Below are 20,683 nucleotides of genomic sequence, written 5' to 3'. Positions count from 1 at the left end.
TTCAACATCCATATGTTAAGGAGTTCTTTTCACCTTTACTTAACCTCAGTAACATCTGAGTATTTGCTGCTTGTGAGCTACTCTTTCCCACCATATAAATCCTGGAAAAGAAGATGCTGGGGTGGGGAGGAAAAGAAGAACACTTTTACAACTCACCTCTGCAGTACTTCCAGTGCTGGGTCCAAGCCTTTCAAACACACTGGGTCTTCGGGATGTGCTATCGGATATGGTCTTGGTATTTTCCACTGTGACCTTCCTTCTAATTTTTGACATTTTGTACTACTTCAACCAAAAAAAAAAGCAAAACTGTAAAATCCTTCAGTTTGGGGCTTTGACACTGAACTCACATGAATAAAATAGTATGAAATACGTTGCAAGAGTTGCTGCAGAGGTGATGAAGAAAGAAAAAGAAGTCATAAATGAGTGAAATGTATCTAATAACACAGAATGCTTCTGACTTGAACTAGTCAGCTGAACACCAGTAATGATTTTTCATTTCATTTCATGACCTGCTTTGGATTCTTCAGCTTCCCCTTGGGAAAGATCATATGACATGTTATTCATTTAGGCAACAAACACCACACAGGACAGATGCTTTCTTTCATTGTGTATTTTTGGTGCACGAACTCAAGTGACTTAAAGTGAATAGAACCTTTAATGTTATTTCACCAACCTCTCAGAAACCAATTTCAACCACTAAAAACACCTCCCAGTTTTGAAACAAATTTTGAAAAATGAGAGGTTTATTTTTTCCCCCCTTGTTGTGTATGACAACCTGCTGAAAGTCATCTTGCTATCATCCACAGCCTGTGTTTGTTATCAGTCTGATTTCTACAACTATTTGGAATTACATGAGTTTAGGAAAAAAACAAAAAGACAACTCCATAATGATGATGCACTTCTTAATCTGCTCAAAAAGTAGCTCCTCCTCATTAAGAAAAACAGATTTTAAAGGAAATACAACATAACTTTGATTAACAAGAAGCCACAATTTATCTTACCTGAGAAAGGAAGGAGTTATAGTGAAAAAAACCCAACTATATTTAAAGAACAGGAACATATATTTTTAGCACTACAGACAGATTGTACAAAAAGGGCCTCAAAAGCTAATCTCTATTCTTTACATTCTACTTGATGAAAACAAAAATAAAATCAATTTAGGAACATCTGCCAGGTACTCATCAATTTATATACAGCTCTAAAGCACACCTCTTTGTTGTACTGCAATGTGCCATCACCCTCATTATTAGCCAAACACTACTCTCCTACCCTTCTGCTTCGAGGCACTGCACGCATCACCACATCTAGAACACACACACACCAACTACCTCATACACAAACAGGTTACAAATGACAAACTGCATCCATACAGCCAGAGTAATACACATTTAAACTAGCATCCACCAGAGAGGATTAATACACATTTTCACCATCTGATCAGCAGTATGTTCCCACAGTTTCCATACGGGAAGGTTATATTTCAGAGAAACAAAATAGTATCACGTCAAAACGTGGACACTTCATTATCTGAACCCTACAGTTATTTCCATGACAAGATTTCCCTAGGAGTCTGACACCTGTGCATTTTCTACAAGCAGAATGCTGTGTTGAAGCTCTTGAAGCACTTTAGCTCCTTTATATACAATGGAAGAAAGAAAGCTTACACTGTGTATTTGAGATTTCTCAGTAGACCTCTGCTCTACTGACTCCTTCTCCAAGCCTCTGATTATCTGAAGAATTTTATCTCACAAAAAAGGTTCAGATAATCAAGACATTAACCAAGATGTTCAGGGAGGGTAGAAGTTAACCATACGGTGTATACCAAACATTAAAAACAATGGTTAACATCGATTAGTGGAAGCAGACAGTCAAACATTAGAATTTCCAGTAGTATGAAATTATTTGGGTTAGTAAGAACTGTGGAGAACAGAGATTTCCAGAAAGATCTAACCAAGTTAGAGAATTGAGTAATACAACAGCAGATGAAATGCAAATAAATATAATGCAATGCACACAAGGAGAAATGATTTTGTCTAAATATTTGATGAGACCAAATTAGTCCAGTCTTCTGAGAAAAATAATTAGGGGTCATTGTGGACAGCTCAATGTGCAGCAATAGTTAAAAAGTCTGACAGGATAAACCATTAAAGTTAGAAAGCAAAACAATACCACATCTCACCTAGCTGAGCACCCTTCCATTTCAGGATTCTCACAGAATCTCAGAAAAAAACTACTAAATTTCTACAGCTTCACGCAGTCACATTCTTTTAATAGAAGATATAAAAATCAACTGACACATGCAAAAGCATCTTTAATAAGACAATCATATAACAAATGCCTAATTTGGATTCAATATTTACAGTTAAAAGAGCCATATCTGAAATTAAAAGAGTTAGATAAATGACACTGGCAATGGCATTGGGAGAAGGTTCAACACACGAAGGACAGATGAGTCTAATACACAAGTACACACTGACATCATAGCAGCATACAGAAAAATCACATTAATTTTGCCTCAATTCCAATGTACTTTTGTTTTCATAGAAACAGAGGCAAAACTTTCATTTTAAATGTTAATTTTTACCCAGTATTTAGTACCTTTCTGGAATTAGCCTGTATAGGAAGTTATGATGATGACTAGGCTTAAAAGGATACTTACAAACACAGAGAGGATGAAGAGGCACCATCATCCTAACTGAACGGATAATTTTCCAACCACCTTTTTCCCTGCATTTTTGCAGATGGAAATTACGAGGAATACCATTCAACCCTAAATCTTCTAAGGTTTGTAAAACCCCCTATTTAAAAAAACCAAAACAACTAAAAATGAGAAACAAAAACCTGTGCTATTTTGGGTAGCAATCTGTCAATTCTAACCTCATAGTCTGGTCCATATCTACCAGTTTGCAATTAACAACAGATCCTTTATTAACAGAAGAGGTATTTCATGATAGATTACTCTAAAGAAACAAATCCAGCATGCTGTGAGTGCACAGCATATTATTTTCTGTATGCACATACTATCACATGAGGGCCTCCCTTGTGTAACAAGAACTGCAAGTCCACTGCTCAGTGAATACAGATGTTATCAAAGGCTGCAGGATTAGAGCCCCGACACATTACTCTGAGGCAAACTGAGGAATTTCACTTTGTCAAACTATGCATTTCAGAGACTGTGCTTGCAAATGCAGTCAGTCCCATTTTCATTCTTTGAGGACCAAGTGAGTTGGAAAAATAGAGAGATTATTAAAACAACACTGAAAATCTTGGATGGATAATGACAGTTTTTTTGTTTCTGAGAAGGTTCCTTGCTCATAAACAAGTACTGTAAGTGGAAAAAATTATGTGTTTAATTTCCAAATTTCTCAGACTGCACATTAATGGACAACCAAGAACAATTTAAATGGAACATCCCACATAGGTTCCCCTTCTGAACCATTTTCACCTTCTGCTGTTTTGCCACTGATGATCACAGCCCTGCTATCAATCCCACGCTGATGACCAGTGCAGTGACTTCCCATCACACGTCTGTGCCTCTGAATTACCATCTCCTTATCAAACACTAACGTGGGATAAGCTGTGAGCACCAGTGTGGACTGAGCCTTAAGCACTCTCAACATTTCAAATAATTACTATCAGGATTACAAAAAAAAAAAATTAAAAAATTTCTAAGTAAAATATTATACACTTCTCTATTTTGGGCACATGACACTGCACTGCTGACTCTTAGGGGCACTGAACTTTCTGCTACTTCTGAAACAGAATGAAGTTTCTGAAACTAAGCAAAGTTAACTTTATCTTCTTAAAATAAATTCTATACCTAAAATTTTAACTGTAAATTATCACTTTTCCATCCATAAATAAGATCCATGACAACCATTAAAATAAATTAGAAATACCATAACACTAGGATAACTCATTCATGGATGCATCTATGTTATTCTTTAATGGAAATAACTTTCCCAGGGTGAGAGACAATCTGTTAATGACATTAATTACACTAGCACTTGAAGGAGAACATATCACAGTGTTATTTACATGAATCATCTAAAATGTGACAGACTTGAGAGAAGTGAGTGCACCTATTGAGCACTGACCAATGAACTGAAATCCATGAGGCATGATATAATTGACAGCATTCACTGAAATTCTGTAATTTTTATTACCAACATTCTTAAATTTTGGTGTCAAGCATGCTTAACATTTTTCTTCAAAATCAGTGTGATACTACTTAAGTCATAATCAAGAGATATCTGAAACACCTCATTTTCTGTTAGAAAAACCTAATCCAGCCCCCCAAAAAAATGAATCCTGAAGGATTCTACAGGAAACCTTGAAACTGAGATGTAACAGAACAAAAGCAAAGTTCAAAACCAAGAAAACATTTAGGGAGATAAAAATCTCTTTAGGAAGTCCAAGACATCACTCATAAGCATGTCAATGTCTGCACATGCACACCACACCACACACAAGCTATGCACAACATCACTCCAGAAAATCCTACCTGTGAAGGGATAAACAATATGCCATTTCAAATAACAAGTGAAATTACTTCAGTCTTATAGATATTCAGATACAAACTCATTATTAACACTCCTTGATAAACTAAATACGTGTTGAAAACTGAATAACAGCTTTGAGAATGGTTCCCTGCACTTTTTAAAATTAAGAGCTTTTACCTGAAAATATTTCGGATGCTATTACCATGTTAACATTTCTGTGTCACATGGCTAATAAAATAGCAATATTTGAAGAAGCTCCATGGGTTTACTACCTAAAAATATTACTAAAAATGGTAACATGCATTCATAATGAACCTTCCAAAAGAGCAGTCAAATACTCACACAGAGAAGCCTGTTTGACAGAAAACTATAAACTAATCCAAATTGAAAAACTCCTTGCTGGTAACCCATCATCACAGTAACCTGAACCTATCCCTCTAACCTCACATAGGATATTCTCCATTAGTAGCAACAAGCAACTGCTAATTATGTTTGCACAGGTATAAAATCATGGTTGGCTTTCCACAGGCAAATAAAAACATGGGGCCCCAGTACCGTATCAGGAAATACAGAGTATTCCCTGTCTTGTCTAACAAAGTCTTCACACTCAAAGAAGATGTTTCCCCAGACTAAGAGACAGTCTGTGAAGACTGGAGTGGACAGGTCCAAGTTTTCTGCCTTAGTGAACTCACATCACCTCCCATCCATGAGCTGGCTCAGCACATTGCCGTGCCGTCACTCTCAGCACACCTGCCGAGAAGCAGGGTGTATTATCCCGGGCACAGCCGCATAAAGCCACACTTCTTCAGTTCTCAGGTGCATTGGCTGAGTCTGTCCACTCCCATGTGCACAGAGGAACCGTGAGTGTTCCATCACCAGCCCAAGATCCCTCAAAGCGCCGGCTGCTAACTCACTGAGAGCCACACACCTGACCTTCAAGCACTCTCGCAGAAGGTTGACAAGAAATCAATGGAGGAACGAGACCCCATCGAGAAGCCAAAGGCGAGGCCCTGAGTAGAGCACCCACAACACACTAACCCAGCGTGCCCGGCTGCGAGCTCTGGAAGGGATGGGAGTCAGCTGTAGGCGCTACCTGAAAGGACGGTGGTGTGTGAATTCATACAAGCGAAATCAGTAGTCCCTCTTGAGCACATAGAGCAGAAACTATTTTACTACCAGAAAGTGGGAGAAGAGCACTACTGAAGTGGAAGAAAAAAACCCAAACAAAACCAAAATCCAACCAAAACCCCCCACGATCAGGGAATGTCCGACTACACGGAAAGCAGACTCCAGCACGACCACCGACTGACGGAAGGGCATCCCGGGCACACGGCGGGATGGCGCCTCCGGGCGTTCTCCCCGCCCCTCCTCGGGTAGCCCCCCGTGCGCTGCCGGTCCCGCACCAAGCCGGGCGAGAGCGCGGCCCTTCCCCGCCGCTGGCTCCGCAGGCCGAGCGCGCCCGAGGCCCGGCAGCCATGGGTCGGGGCCCAGGCTCGGGCCGGGGCCGGGCGGGGGGAAAGGAACGCGGGGGGCCCGCCCCGCCTCTCCGCCCCACCCTCCGCGCCCGCGGCCGCCCCGCCGCACTCACCTGCTCCTTGCGCTGCCGCGCCGCTCCCCGCCGCCTCCTCCGCCGCCGCCCGGGGCGGAGAGGGTGGGAGGGGGCGAGGGGGGGGTCCGTCCTCCCGGGCCTGAGCGCGGAGCGGCGCGGGCAGGAGGGGGAGGAGCGCGCGGAGCGGCGCGCGCCCCCGCGGACCCGCCGCTCCCGCCCCGCGCGCCGGGACAGCCGTCGGGGGAGCGCCGCCGCCGCCACCGCCTCCGCGCGCCCTTCCCGGCGGCCTTCGCGCCGCCCGCGCCGCCGCCGATGATGACGGCGGTGACGACGGCGGTGACGTCGCCGCTGGGAGGGCGGTGGTGAGAAGGGCGGAAGCGGCAGCGCCGCCATCTTGGGGAGGGCGGGGCGGGCGCCCGGCTCCGCCCCCGGGGAGGGGCAATGGGCGGGCGCGGGCGCTGGGGCAGAGTGAGGGGAGGAGGCGCTGAGGGAGCTCGGGGTGCTCGGGCTGGAGGGGGCTCGGGGTGACCTGAACGCTCCCTACAACCGCCTGAAGGGAGATTTAGCCAGGTCTTCTCCCTGGCAACAAGTAACAGGACGAGAAGACCTGGTATTAAGCTGCACCAATAGAGGTTCAAGTGGTGCATTACGAATAAAATTCTTCACAGAAAGGATGATTAAACATTGGAATGGATGCCTAGGGAGGTGGTGGAATCACTGTAGCAGGAGGTGTTTAAGGAAATACTGTATATGTGTTGTATTATATTGTATTGTATGTACATGAGTGTACTGCACACTCAGTGCCCGGGTGTAATTGACAGGGTGGTGTTGGATTGTAGCTTGGACATAATGGTCTCAGAGGTCTTTTCCAACCTCAATGAATCTGTGTTTCCTTGATCTTCAACTAGAACAGGCTGCTCAGAGCCCCGTCCAACCTGTCCATAAATATTTCCAGGGATGGGACATGCACCACCCCTCTGGACAACCTGTGCCAGTGCCACGCCACATTTATTGTAAAAAAACCTTCTTTCTTAATCTAAACCTGCCCAGTTTTGGTTTGAATCCACCTTACAGAGTCTTCAGGCCAGTGCTTGGCTGCAGGACTGGGCTGGCTGTAGTGGAGCAGCCTCTGGGCACTGCCGCTCGCTGGTTTGGCCACTCGTGTGTCCCCGCCTTGCTGGGAGCACCCTTCCTGGCACACAGGGGACGCGGCAAGTGAGGCTGTTCTCTTGTAACCAAATCCTGTAATAACAAATGACCTAAATGCGGCAATCTCTTCTGTGGAGGGAGTCAGAGACCCTTTCACCTGGAATTCCCACCATCTAGTGGGACATGTGTGCTTTTTCCCCCTTACACTACTCTCTATTATACTTGTGCTGCAGTGAGCTACTCTTATAGAGACGGGTATATAAGTATGGCTGAAAAAAACTGATGTGTTCTAAAATGCCAGGGGTGCAGTCATCCTGGGGTTTTGCCTATGTACAAATAATTTTAATAAAGGAGCAAGCTTTTTTTTTTTTTAATTGCATTTTTGTGAGTAACTAAGTGCAGTCGTGCTGGAATAAATTATATTCAACATCACAAATTTTGTAGAACGTGTTGAGCTATCTCTTTGACAGCAGAAAGGGCCTCTAAGCAAGTTGGCTTGATTTCTCGAGGAGGAAGCAAAAATCCGTAAGTTCCTGTGTCACGAAGCTCAAAGGTAAAAGAATATTTAATGCCAAGATCATAAGCCCAGTCGTCAGATCCTCCAGGAGCTAAATCTATGTGAGGAAAGGAAAATAGAAAAATTGCCTGAAAGCAGAACTTTTTCTGTTCAAAAGCTGTCTTCTGATCCTAGAGAGGATATATTGTCATGACTTTCATTGCCATAAAGTCATACTTACAGATTGTTTGTGCACCAGCACCAGGTCTGTAAGTTTTCCAAGTTGTCCTCTTTATAGCTTTAGCTGCTTTCTGTGCCAGACTTTCCTGAAATCAAACAAAACATTATTATATTTAAGGCTGTGTGACAATAGATAAAATGTATGCAGTTAGAATTTACTTGCAGTGTGCTCAGGATTTCACACTAGTTAAATAATCATATAAAAGGTTCCAGAAAACCCACTGAATGTGGTAAAAGTTTTCAGCATATGCCCATGCTACAGATTGTATTTCTGCTGTAGACAGATAAAAAGTATAGATGGGACCTTATCCCCACTTCTGGCAGTAAACTGTTGTCAAACCATTTGTTCTCATTCATCTCATATTTTTTCTTTTCTGCTACAGTACTTAAGTCACTCTTTATTTAAGTAATATTGACAAATATGGCAGGAAAATATTTTAATTGTGAGAAACCTACTGTTAAGCCATGAAGAAGACTGAAATGCCCAGAATCAGTGCACCTCTCTCTGCTTTGCAGGGCGGGAGTAACTGTTCTGTTTTGAACTCCACTGTTTTCAATGAGTGTTTGTGCTGTGTCATTTGGTGGCTCGAGAAAGTAAAATTCTACATATGCAGGATATATTTTCCATCCTACCAGTAATTTTGTATAAATACCCCTTAAACAAAAGTCTTAATAAAAGTAGCTAGTGTCCACCAGAATACCTCATTGCTTAGATATGTAAAGGGTGTTTTCAAGAGTCACACTCCCAACTAATTTCAGAGTTTATATAAACCATAAAACATAAGAAGAATTTGCACATATATATCTTTTCAAGATGTCCAGAACAACGGGACTCTGCTCTTCTAGCAGCAGCTTCAACATCTTACGTGTTGTTGATGTATAATCAATCTGGAATAAATATTTTCATTTTTCTGTAGCTTTCAGAAGCAGATTGCTGACTTGCACACTACTAGACCAGCCCAGACTTTTTAAATTTTTTAAGAACATCAAGAAAAATGTCATTTCCTAATTCTTGATCTTCCCAGCACGGTGACTCCTTCATTACAAGACTGACCAAGCTGGGTGAATAGTTCTGGAATAAGTGTGAAACTTCAGGAGGTGGGAGGACTTACCAGCTCTTCGTGGTCCTTGCTTTTGTTCATAGTGTAAGAATATGGAAACAGCACCAGCTGGGAGTAGGAGTGCATGGTGATGTAGGCTTTAATGGTGTCCTTGTGGTCTCTGATAAAGCGAGCCACTGCTTTCACTTCAGGCTCAGACTCTGGGTAGGGTCCACAGTATGTCTCATGGCATTCAAAGTGAGATGCTCCTGGACCTTTAACCAAAAAAATAAAAGTGCACAGTTTTACTCCTTTACTTCTTCACTTCTGCATTTCTGTTCATGAAAACTGCAAGAGTATGAAATGAAAGAGCAGAGTAAGGTGCTAATACACAAGAAATCGTGGATTCCACCATACTATGGAAAGAACTCTCATGCTTGTAGAAATCTCTGCAAGCCTTCCAGGATTTCTCACCTATTGTGCTCTTACAAACAATCAAGAAGAAGATGTAAAAAAAAAAAAGTATTCAACAACTGGATAAGAAGTCTTAGAGGAGAGGATGAATATGCTTCATTTAAAATGATCCCATGATTGTGAGATCGCATCTTAAAATCTAGAATACTACAGAAAAAGGCAATTCTACATGATTATTTAATCTTGTGGGAAAGCAAACTCCCAATGGGAAGCTGAAGAAACAAATCAAAATGAAAATTTTTAAGAAAAATTGACACTGAAACAAATTATCAAGAAGACAAATAGGATTCACCACTTCTGTCTTCACAATAAGACCAAATAACTTTCTGGAAGCTTGGAAGCCTTCTGGAAACTCAGGATCTTTAGGGGAAAAAAATGTGTGTTTTTCTTGATATAACAGCCATGGATGGTTTAGCAATGGGCTACAATGACTGAAATCCATTACAGGACTTTAGTGTCAGCCCTGAGTGAAGTCAGATCTGATCTATAGGGTAACATTTTAAGACAGCTATTCTGCAGGCTGAAAAAAACTTGTCAAGTACTAAAGTGCCTGCAGTAATTAAATATGATGTAGTCCTCATAAGAATCACAAAGGGCTAAAACATTTTGGTCAGCTAGGCATTATGGAAGGATGACTGAGCTGATTAGTTTGTACACCACAGCGGAGCAGCTGGATGGTGCAATAGGCCTTGGGTGACATGGCAAGGGCCACCTCTTCTCTTTTTCTTTCTACCCACCAACAGCCTCCTCAAGGTGTGTCATGGTGTGATGCAAGGAGCTCTGTTGGGCTGGGAAGAGGTTATTCCATGGCGTGTCATCTGGGTATGAAAATTCCTGAGTCCCAGAAACAATTATCTAAAGCTGGGAAAGTTGTCACTGGCTCATAACAGATAGCTGCATTTGTCTTTGTACTAACTTCACGGAACAGTACATGAAAATGTTTTCAAAATCAAAAATTTTAATGGCCAAAAGTGAGGCAGGGGTACAATAGGAAGAAAATGATGTCCTACCACACCAGTGTGCATCAAAATTCCTGTTCATGTCAGTACCAATGCACTTGCTGTTACCATGGGAGGAGCGGCTTTTCCTCCACAGTCGATTCTGTGGAAAGACACACAACACATGTTCAGGGGAAAATGCTGGAAAAGTCAATGCACCACCTCACTGATTAGTTAAGTGTGACTTCCCACGTGGGCCTCTACAGTCCTGTGCTAATGAGGACTGAGGAAGATTCTAAAACCAGTCTGCTTGCCAGCAAGGCTGGGTGATAAAAGGAAATGTTGGGAAGGATCTGAAATGATCACATTCTGATTTCAATGGAATTTGGACTGTGGAAGGAGGGCAGAAGACATACTGTTTGGCCAGGCATGTGAGTTTAGGAGCATAAATCAAACCTTCTGTGGGGAAGGATGCAGAAATTCCAAGCACAGAAGAAGAGTTTGGGGTGTGCAGTTTCAGGATGATAACTATGCCCTAACCATGCACAATGATAATCCCCATAAGGAGCAAATCAGTACCTTGAACAACCTTTCAAAAAAGGTCTACGTACAGAGGGGTGGCTCCACGTGTACGCATAGCCATCCACGTTTATCACAGGCATGACGTAGAAATCAAAGTGCTCCAGAAGCGTTGTCATGGTCCGATCCCTCTCACGCACATGGATTGCCTATAAAGCACAGGGGAAACATATTAAGAGCATTTATAATTGTTATTTTTCTTACCTTCCTGCAAAGGTACCTGGTGGCATGTGTAAAATAATTGTGCAATTATCAGAGCAGTCTACCTGAGTCTGATGAGGCTCATCACATCATGGAAATGGTTAAATAGCAAAGTAGCTCTCTGCTCAGAAGTGCCACGGAGAAAAATTGATACAGTCAGTCAGAGACACTGGAGTTCTTTAGTGTTAGTGGGTGGTAACGAGACAGAAATGAAGCCTATTAATAGGAAGGTTTGAGCTTTTGCTACCTGTGCATGTAATAGAAACCCTCCCTCCTGCCCAAAATACAGCAAGCTCCAAAATAACAAGTAATACTTCAAATGGCTGCCATACATAACATTATTTATTCTGGTTGCATTGTGAGTTTAATGCAACTATGTGACAAGAGTCAGTATGATGTACATTGCTAATTTTGCCTCACAGCTTATTTTGAAGGCTTTAGTGATGCTGAACCTGGTTGTTGGTCCATGACAAAGAAATAAATTTTAATCTAGATGAGTGGGTTTGTTACTATTAGAATAGACTAAGTCCTTCATCATCCTTGTTTTTTCTTCATGCCTTACTTAGATCACCTTTTTTCATTTTAAATCCTTCCTAGTTATCCTCAGGCAATGGGCTTCCTTTGACTAAATGAGAAATGTCAATCTTTCTGCAATCTTAATGACAAAATTAAATTATAAAAAGTGGACCTATTATAAAGAATGCCTAGGATTTGCTAGGGAGAACTGATGATTTTAGTGCCTGTTCGTAGATGTGTATTAATGTCAGATTTAAAAACATTGCTTCATGAAGAGATACAGAAACAAAATTTGAATTTAAACCACGTAAATTAGATCAAAGGAATGGAGAACCTAAATGTTCAGCTTGTTTCCTCTGAAAAATGCTGCAGGGACATGTCACTGGCAAAATGACAGCACAGCTGGTAATTATTTGGAGCAGCATGAAAAGGGCAAATGCATTTATATCCAGTGGAACCTTGCAAGCTGGGATTATCAGTGGGTCACAAGGTACATTCAGCTGTATTTGTCCCTAACTCCTGCAATATCCTTTCAAATATTTTAGGCATTGAGATTTTATAGTTGTGATTGATAACAAAAATAAATAAATTTATTATATTTTTATTGTTATTATTGTTATCATCATCATCCACATTATTTAGCTCCATCATGGCCAAATCATAATTCATGCTTCAAGGACTCATCTCTGTTGTTCCTCTGACTACAGTACTGGTGACTGTGAAGTCTCAGTGTCATCTAGTTTATTTTTATTGTGAGCTTTGCTTTTGTGAAAAATTAATCATAAATAGTATCTCAGAACATTAACTGAGAAAAATGGGCAACCTTGTCTGGGCCAGAAAGGCTCAGGGGCTTTTTTCTGGTCCATATCAGGGACTGGGTCAGCAGCTCAGCATAAGGAGTTGAGTAAAGATGCCTTAAGTTCAAAAAGACCAAGGCAATGAATTTTAAAATGCAGTTGTAAACTGTGGATGTTGTTTCTTTTGGTGCGGCTTTGTTCCGTCTCCTGAGCAGTGCAGATATAATAGATTTTATAATCCTTGTAGATTGTAAAGATAATACTAAATATCTTTAGTATTTTGTAGATACTAAAGATAGATGTGCCTATTTGTCTGTGGCCCACAGACAAAACCAGGCACATCAAGGCTGGTTGATCTAAACCCATCCCATCAATGTTTAATCTACCAGCTCAACCCATCAGTGATTTTCTAGTATCCATGAACTGGTACTACAGCTGGATGTGGTTGGTCATGTTCTGGAGGTCTGACATGAGGGTGTCACTAGCAGGGATAATACCTGAAGAAGAAGGTGGCTTATGTGGCCTTATTCTCTGCAGATCCAGAAAGAAAGCAGGAGCACGAATGAAAAACATGGAGTCAGGAGGAGCAGTAGCAGCAGACACAGGAGTAGGTGATGCATCACAGCCAGTGGATTGCTGCTGTGGAGCTGTGCCATGCCTGGAGCAGGCAGGTGTGGGGTACCTATTGCTCTAGGAAGGCATGTAGAACAACGCCAAGGGTTGTAGGACAGCTTGAGCTCACCCTGTGTGTCTTCTGACTGCCCAGGCAGTGCCAGTTGCAGTAACATGGACACAAGTCACCATGTGCTGTGTGACTCGGAGCCAAGAGCACTGCTGCAATCTACAGGGCAGCACAGACATGGCCCTAGCAGATTACCAAACACATGCTTTTCCTGGCATGCCTTCTCCATCCCTGACCACTCACAGCAATAAATGTCTCTGCTGAATTTGCTGCACATACTTTGAGGTTTCTTTCATGCTTGATAATACGTTTGAGCTCCTTTGCATTTGCTCCCAATGACTTTCTGTTTCTCTCACACACACACACCCTTACTACTGGCACACACACACACACACACACACACACACTGCTATGCTTGCAGCTTAGATATAAATATCATGTGTTGGAGTAAATGGATTAAGGCTTTATGGATCCTAGAATGCAATTGGACAAAGGTAAATGGCATCAAGATTTTTTGCTTTGTTTTGAAAACAGTAATCAGATGTGATTGTGTACTCACATGACCTATGAACCACAGGCAAAAAGCAGGAGAAATCCATTCTCTAGCGTGGATACCACAGTCAATCCATATGGCATTTTTTGATTTTTCCCTGCTTTTAGAAATCTGACAAAAGAGACATTGCATTCAAATGTCACCACTGGAAAGGGTACCACATAAAAGCGGAAGTGGAAGTGTAACCAAGATGGAAGGAGAAGCATCTGTCTTGTACGGAGAGCTCAGAAGCTCAGACCGATCCTGGGCCAGGTTACATTTGCATACAGTCAGAGCCATTCAGGCTGCTTGAAGAGTCCCAACACAGGCACCAAGACTGCAGCAAGAGCTCAAGTCAGGGGAGTCTGCCATTAGCTGGGCAGGGCAACAAACTAGACTGGCTTCAACATCAACACAGGAGGGTATCCAGTATTTCATGCCTTTGCATGATGGCCTAGATGTGGTAACTTCCTTTGATCCACAGAGGAACCTAATCTGGTCAAATGCATTTGCAACAGAATGCATCTTGCTAGAACAACTTCAGACTTCTAAAAATTACAAAAAATAAGAATGTATGTATAGATTTAAGGAAATGTCCTGGCCAAACCCCACCATTTGCTTACAGTAGTACTTGGAAAGTTTTTGCAGTAAGTCACAGGTGTACCTTCAGAACATAAAGCGGTCGCTTTTCATAGGATGATCCAATATATATTTTCTGGAGGAGATCAGAATGGACTTTCACTACTGCCTCCATCCAATGATATATCTGCAAGTGTGAAGTTAGTAAGTGGATCTACTTTTTACTGTTTTCCTTCCTCCCTGAAAGTAGTCTAGATTTAAATTCATTCTACCTCCCAAAATTTTTATCTGACGGAAAAGAAAAACTAATAATTTAACCCACCTACCACATGCCTGACTCTAATTTTTGTTAAAACCAACGGTAAGATGCAGTCACAACACAGTCCAAATGTAGCCCTGAAATTCCTGTTTAGTTCTATTTGTTTAAATTGTTATTGATTTCATGTTTTAAATATTTACATGTTTGTTTTGTGACTTCATTTTGCTTCTCTGTTTACTGCCTTTGAATGACAGTTTGAGTCAATACATGTGTGAGAGATTTTGTCTGGTGCTTCTTTCTATCTCTATGAAGGCATTACAATAAATAGAACTCTTAATTTTTGTGCAATGCAGTAGTAATTATTAACTGCTGATGATTTCTTTCCCTTTATATCCATTCTCAACCATGAGACAAATTTCACCCTTTGCATCTACAGATGTTCACAACAAAAACAGCTTACTTCTTTCATTGAATGGTAGTTTTCATAGTATGAGGAAGATCCACGAGCATTGACTGTGTCATTGACAGTCTGTTTTTCAATAATTCCTTGAACATCTCCCATCAAGACTCTGAATAACAAAGGAAGAGCACAACCTCCTGTTAAATAAATGACAAACAACTTTACAGAATCATTCATGACAACAAATAAAAAATACATACTTGTGTTGGATGGTCAGTTGCCTTAACTGAGATTTTATGCTATTTATGCTGGATGCCCTGACATAGAAATGGACTTCTCTGTCCTTCTGGATGTTTTCAACCACAACAGGTTGCCAGAGAATGACCTACAAAGTTTCCAAAAACATTTTATTTTTTTTAACTGAGGAAAGAAAAAATGTTCTTACTAACATTTAATAAGCATTTTGAAAACAATCAAAGCATATGTTTTCAATTTAAGAGACTCCTTGTAACAAGCAGTTTAATGTTCCTTGTGATGTGTAGCATTCTGCTCCTTCTGGAAGTGAAATGTGTGTAGAAAGAAAGGTTTATAATGACTTCTGCACAGAAATTCATAAATCAAGAACAAAGGCAAGAACGTAACCTTTTCTAAGATAGTATTTCTAGTATAATAGATATATTTAGCTGGTTATTATATTACATGTTTTCAAGTCTGCTGAGAGTTATTTTCCCTGAGGGTATTTGGAGAATTAATGAAGATCAGACCAGTCTTTGTAGTTATTGTATTCTCTGATGACTTTGATCAGCGAGGAAATGAGTGCCAGAAGGAGTTTGAATATAAGTCAAGTTGAAGAAGCAATACAGAGATTAGAAATTGGAGAAAAGTAAGAAAATGAGATTGTTCTTTGTAAAATTAAATATTTTACAATAATAAAATCAGAAGCCAGCATATTCAATAAAAGACTGAAACTTCAGAACCAATAATACAGAAGGATCTGGGGGTGACAGTTAGCAGCAAATTAGGCATAAATTTAGAGTGTGGAAAAAGTCAGCATAATTATTGGATGAATTTTTGGGGCATACAGCATGAAGCCACCAGACAACAGGGTTTATTTTTTTCCTTTATGGTTCAGCTGCACAAGGAATATTGTTTCAACAATAAATGGGAACCATTAAAATTGGTTGGGAGTTACTGTTTGTGTCTACCCTTCCCCTTCCCCTTTCTGTTCTTTTCTTATAGCTTCCTCAATTTATAGTAATGGAAACAAATTGTCTGGTTTATAACCTATGAAAAATATTTGGTTGGCATAGTCCCATAAATGACTTGGAATAAAACACCACAAGCCCTCTCGCATTGAATGTGCTGCAGTTCTTCTTCCTGACTTCTTGGGGCTCTTTGTACAAGAAAGTGAAGAATCACAGCAGTAAATAAAAGATGGAGGAGCAGAGGTTTATATTGGTACAGAAAAAGAGATGCATATGTGACTTGACTTCTGAAGGTGGAAAAGAGTAAGGTTATCAAAACGTTACTGAGAACTTAAGAGAAGGATTAGAAGATGCTAGTGGGGACAGCAGAAGGATTTTGGAGTGGGCATAAAATGAATAGAAGCCAAGAGAGACAGAGAAAGACTGGGTGTAGACACCTTTAAAAGCTCTTAGTCTTATGAAACCCATTCTCAATCATCCTGTAAATTATGTTGATTGAAGAAATGGTTACACTTTTGTTGCAGTGTTGACTTCAAACTGGGAGGGTGTGATTGAGTGAGAAAAGAGATGTCTCAATTTAATTAAATACTCCTTTATCTAATGAAAGATGGAAGTAATAATAATACAAAAGTATTATATAAGATATTTTTATCTTCTAGATGCTACCTTTAAAAAAATACCCCAAAAATTCAGTCCTGATCTTTAAAGTTGTGCAAGCCATATATAGGTCATGATCACACTGGTCAAAAGTGCTGAGGTTCCCTAGCAAATGTATTTCTACTTGCTGTGTGTTGGTGTTTTCCCAGTTTTGCAGTGCCTTAATACACAAAATCAATTGCAGAAATATGAGCTCCAATATAATTAATTACTGAAACATTATGTAAACACATGTAAACAGATGTACATCAGAAGATAGTGAGAAATTAAAACCAAGCATTTCCTGAGTTGATGTATTAGAATAAATAAATGGAAGTGGGCTAGATCTTTCTTGTGAGGAAGAAGCTGTATTAGGGCATTTGGGGGGAAAATTTGGCCTAGAGAGAGAGAATAATCTGTTTACCTCAGTGGTGTTCAGTACATCCTGAAGAGCTTCAACTTGTTCGTCAGTTTGTGGGAGAGCCCACAAAACTTCATCCCTGAAGAACAAGGGTATTTAGGTGAAGCACAGGTCCTTGGAACAGCTCCAGTTCATGCAAAAGGGAAGAAGCAGGCTTGGCCTCCCTCATCTTCCCTGGCTTAGGTGCCAGGAACCCAGAGACACTTCAATAGTGAAGATGCTGAATCTGGTTCCAGCCTCTGCATCTACCAGTCATCAAAATCCATGAAAGAGACGGTGCAGGGCTCTGGTAGCCAATATTTACTGCTGAACACCGAGATTGCTCCTGGGAGCTGGCACCAGCACCACAGCCACCAGCCCCAGCTCACCCACAGTGCAGCAGCAGCAGCTGAAAACTACCTGAGAACAGGAAGATGGCTCTCCTATGGTCCCCTGAGTTTCTCAGCCACCATTCAGCAGAGACAACAGCCCTCCCAGTCTGCCAAAAGCCCTCACAGGTTTGGCAAAAGCCAAACATGATGTTTTGTAGATGTGCATTCCTACTTTAGTCAAGTTTTTCTGGTCTCCTCATTTGTGTCCCTCTGCTGGTATTGTTTCAGATGGTCTGCACCACTGTCCTCCCCATCTTTGCCCAGTAACTTGTATTCCCTTTCTATTTGAAAACCATGGTCTAGACATGCTGTCCATGACATATGCTTCCCAGCTACTCCATGCCTGATGCCACTGTTGGTGACAGAAGTGAAATTCACTTTCTGGAAAGAAAAAAAACCAGCACTCTGCATTGAGTCCTGATCATCAGTGTACTGCAAGTCATGTAGTAAAAAATTTCATTGGATGGGTAATTAAAATAATTTGTGTGTGTAGAAGATGGTGACTCGGGAGTGTCCGACCTCTCTTTCCATTTCCTGGGCTGGGGTGGCTCTCAGCCATCTAATCACATGCAGCTGGTGGCACTGTGTAAACCAGACATGATCAAAGTCCCCTCCAGCTCTGTCTGCAAAGACTGTCCTGAGAAGGAAACAGGCAGGGCTCTCAAAACTGAGGTTTTCAAGTAGCATAACATGATTGTCACAGCTTGTTGCTGTGACTGATTTCAAACAGAAACCTGACAGCATCTGGCAACGAGGTGATTCATCTTTACTTTTAGCCAGGCTCCAAGCAATCACTGTTGTTTCTCATGCAGAACCAACAACATGCCAACTCTATTTTTGCCTCCACCGTCATTTGACAGAACATCAAAAAACAATCAGAGATAGGCAAGGTGGGCAGCTTGCCTATTTCTTTAGTGCACTCTGAAGTGTGTGTTTGAGGCTACTTTAAAAATGAATGTCTTCTCATAGCTGAGGGTCGCTTTTCACACAGGAGCCAAGAAAAGGCCTGCTGCATCTGGTTTCATTGCATGATTCCCACAGCCTGAGAGCACCATAGTGGGGAAGCTGATGCGTACTTGTACCCCATGGTTTGTTGTACAGCTATTTCATCCCAGTGTGGTAAATACTGAACAGGTGTTACAATTCCTCCCTAGCTTTTGTGATAAGACCTGAATACACTGAATAAGCTGATCAAAATTCTGCCCCTGCACTTCAGTGTGGCAATTATTAACTGCCAAAAGTGTAGTTGTTGCCCTTCTCAGTTCCCCTGCTTTGATTTGGCATTGTACCCTCCTTCATCTGTCTTCTTTCCCATTCTTTGTAGAAAACACCCAGACAAAAGCTTTAATTATTACCCTTATACCAAGCTCAGAATCAGCCCTCCCAGCTTCCTGGCCCTGCCTGCTGCCCCTGTAGAGCTGGACCTATTTTCTCTCTGTTCTCATGCCCTCTTCCCTGACTGCTTTCAGTTTGTCCTTGAAAAAAGCCTTCTCATTCCTTCTTCCAGTGTTCTGCCAGAGACCCATTGGGCTCTGTCCCTGTTTCCCATTCTCTTTCCTTTCCCTTTTTCCTCTTGGTAGAAGTCCAGCTGCCATCCCCACACTACCTTACTCAGATCTTACCCTGTATGTGAGTAAGTTACATTTCAATTAATCTCAGATGGGTTTGATATCTTCATCTGAGCTAGGCACTCTCTTAATAAAGAAACAGGTGCTTTAGGGGTTGGGTTAACCTGAGCTAATTTAGAGGTGAGCTAGTTTAAAATATGTGTGTTTAGAAGGCAATTTATTTCAGGTGTGTGCTAACCTGACATGAATTGCCTTCCAAATACACATATTTTTCCCCACTAGCAGTACAGAAAGGTGAAGGGGACTTGTTCCTACACAAAGCTGCGTAAAAATTCCATCTGGTCAAAAATTCCATTCTTTTAGCCATTTTCATAATTGGGGCTGGGGGGATTAGGCTCCTGCTTTCCAGTGGGAAACACCATATTCTTCTTTGAGAGTCAGATATTCAGTGTTCTATTTAAACATGAAATAAATAAATCTTCAAGTAGCACAGAGCAATATTGTTCCACTGAATTCACCTAAACCCACATCTGTTTCCCCCCCTACTTTAACCCTCCCACCTGCATAACAATCCACAACAAAATATTATTGCAACACTAAAGGAGAGGAAAGATCCTCTTTTTTGAGGCATAAACTCAATGGTGTTCACCTCTCACAAGTCTGTAGAGTGGTGCAAAATCACAGAAGGGATATGAAAAATAATTCACATTTTATTTGTGTAGATATTTCAGTTCTGGGAGCAGGTTGTATTTAATCCTAGGTTGTTCAGCTTTGCTTAAAATCATCACATGAGGACCTTATCCTGCTAGTTCTACTTATTAAAACATTTCAGGTTTTTAAACCAGTGGAACATGCAGAAAATAAAAGCACTTTGCCTGTCTTCATCTCTGACATATGTTCTCATCTTTTAAGAAAGCATTTGGTTTCAGGGCATTTCTGAAGTTTATCAATAGGTAACAATAAAGCTGATTCTGAAACATTTTACAAATACCAAATGGTTATTCAAAAATGATTTATGCCTGGAAAAACCATCATAAAAGCTGCTTTGTAAAGAAAACAGATTGTTAGCACTTTCTGAAATGGTTTCTCTTTCTACCTCAAGAAGTAATTCATTTAAGATCTTGTTTTAAGGCGAATGAAGCAAATTATTTTTCCCATTAAGTTTCCAAATGCCCTTTATTGGCATTCAGAAGTACTGAATGAACAGAATTGATTTGCACTTAGACCAAAAAGAGTAGTCTTCATATGATTAAAAACACAGGATTTATGGATGCAAAGAAGACTTGAAATAATTTCATTTCCCCCACCATCTTTATGTTAAATTGAACCCTGTATCCAATTACAAGGGCAATAAATATACGTCAGCCTTTGACAAATGTTTTTTCATGCAACTCAGAATTATTTTGCATCAATACTTTCCCTGTCCCACGCACCACACACTAGAACACCCAGCAGCATCAGTAGATCTTTACCTTGGAATAGTGAAGGCATGCTTCTCTGGAACCAAGATAAAAAAGGTAAAAAAGAACAGGTAAAGCTTCATCTTCAT

At 41.0% G+C, this 20,683-nt stretch overlaps 3 protein-coding genes across 5 annotated transcripts in view; all 3 read right to left on the bottom strand.

Moving 5' to 3' along the window:
- ZC3H13 (zinc finger CCCH-type containing 13) overlaps positions 1-6,182 on the bottom strand; it is a 45,406-nt gene extending 39,224 nt beyond the window's left edge. For 2 of the 3 annotated variants that reach the window (XM_054271450.1, XM_054271452.1), the window contains exons 1-2: positions 6,091-6,182; positions 157-279 (exon numbers count right to left, since the gene is read on the bottom strand). In XM_054271450.1, the coding sequence (XP_054127425.1) occupies positions 157-273 (117 nt within the window). In that variant the 5' untranslated portion in view covers positions 274-279; positions 6,091-6,182. Of the gene's footprint in view, positions 1-156; positions 283-6,090 lie in introns of all 3 variants that reach the window. The other variant, XM_054271451.1, reaches the window with a different exon arrangement.
- Positions 6,087-6,698, bottom strand: LOC128934334 (basic proline-rich protein-like). Its single transcript, XM_054271858.1, has one exon. It carries the CDS (start codon positions 6,696-6,698, stop codon positions 6,087-6,089), a length of 612 nt encoding a protein of 203 aa, XP_054127833.1.
- Positions 6,699-7,629: 931 nt separating this feature from the next.
- On the bottom strand, positions 7,630-20,683 carry CPB2 (carboxypeptidase B2). The gene is made up of 11 exons (XM_054271857.1): positions 20,607-20,683; positions 17,199-17,274; positions 15,194-15,318; positions 14,994-15,102; positions 14,360-14,461; positions 13,723-13,827; positions 11,000-11,116; positions 10,461-10,551; positions 9,049-9,251; positions 7,938-8,022; positions 7,630-7,814 (listed from the first exon to the last, which is right to left on the bottom strand). Exons 1-11 carry the CDS (start codon positions 20,681-20,683, stop codon positions 7,630-7,632), a joined length of 1,275 nt encoding a protein of 424 aa, XP_054127832.1.

Source organism: Melozone crissalis, unplaced genomic scaffold, assembly GCF_028551555.1.
Source record: "Melozone crissalis strain CALT ecotype California unplaced genomic scaffold, PUWL_Pcris_2 ptg000013l_1, whole genome shotgun sequence".
Taxonomy (NCBI): Eukaryota; Metazoa; Chordata; class Aves; order Passeriformes; family Passerellidae; genus Melozone; species Melozone crissalis.
Note: the sequence above shows the minus strand (reverse complement) of the source record. Positions and strands in the feature narration are given on the sequence as shown.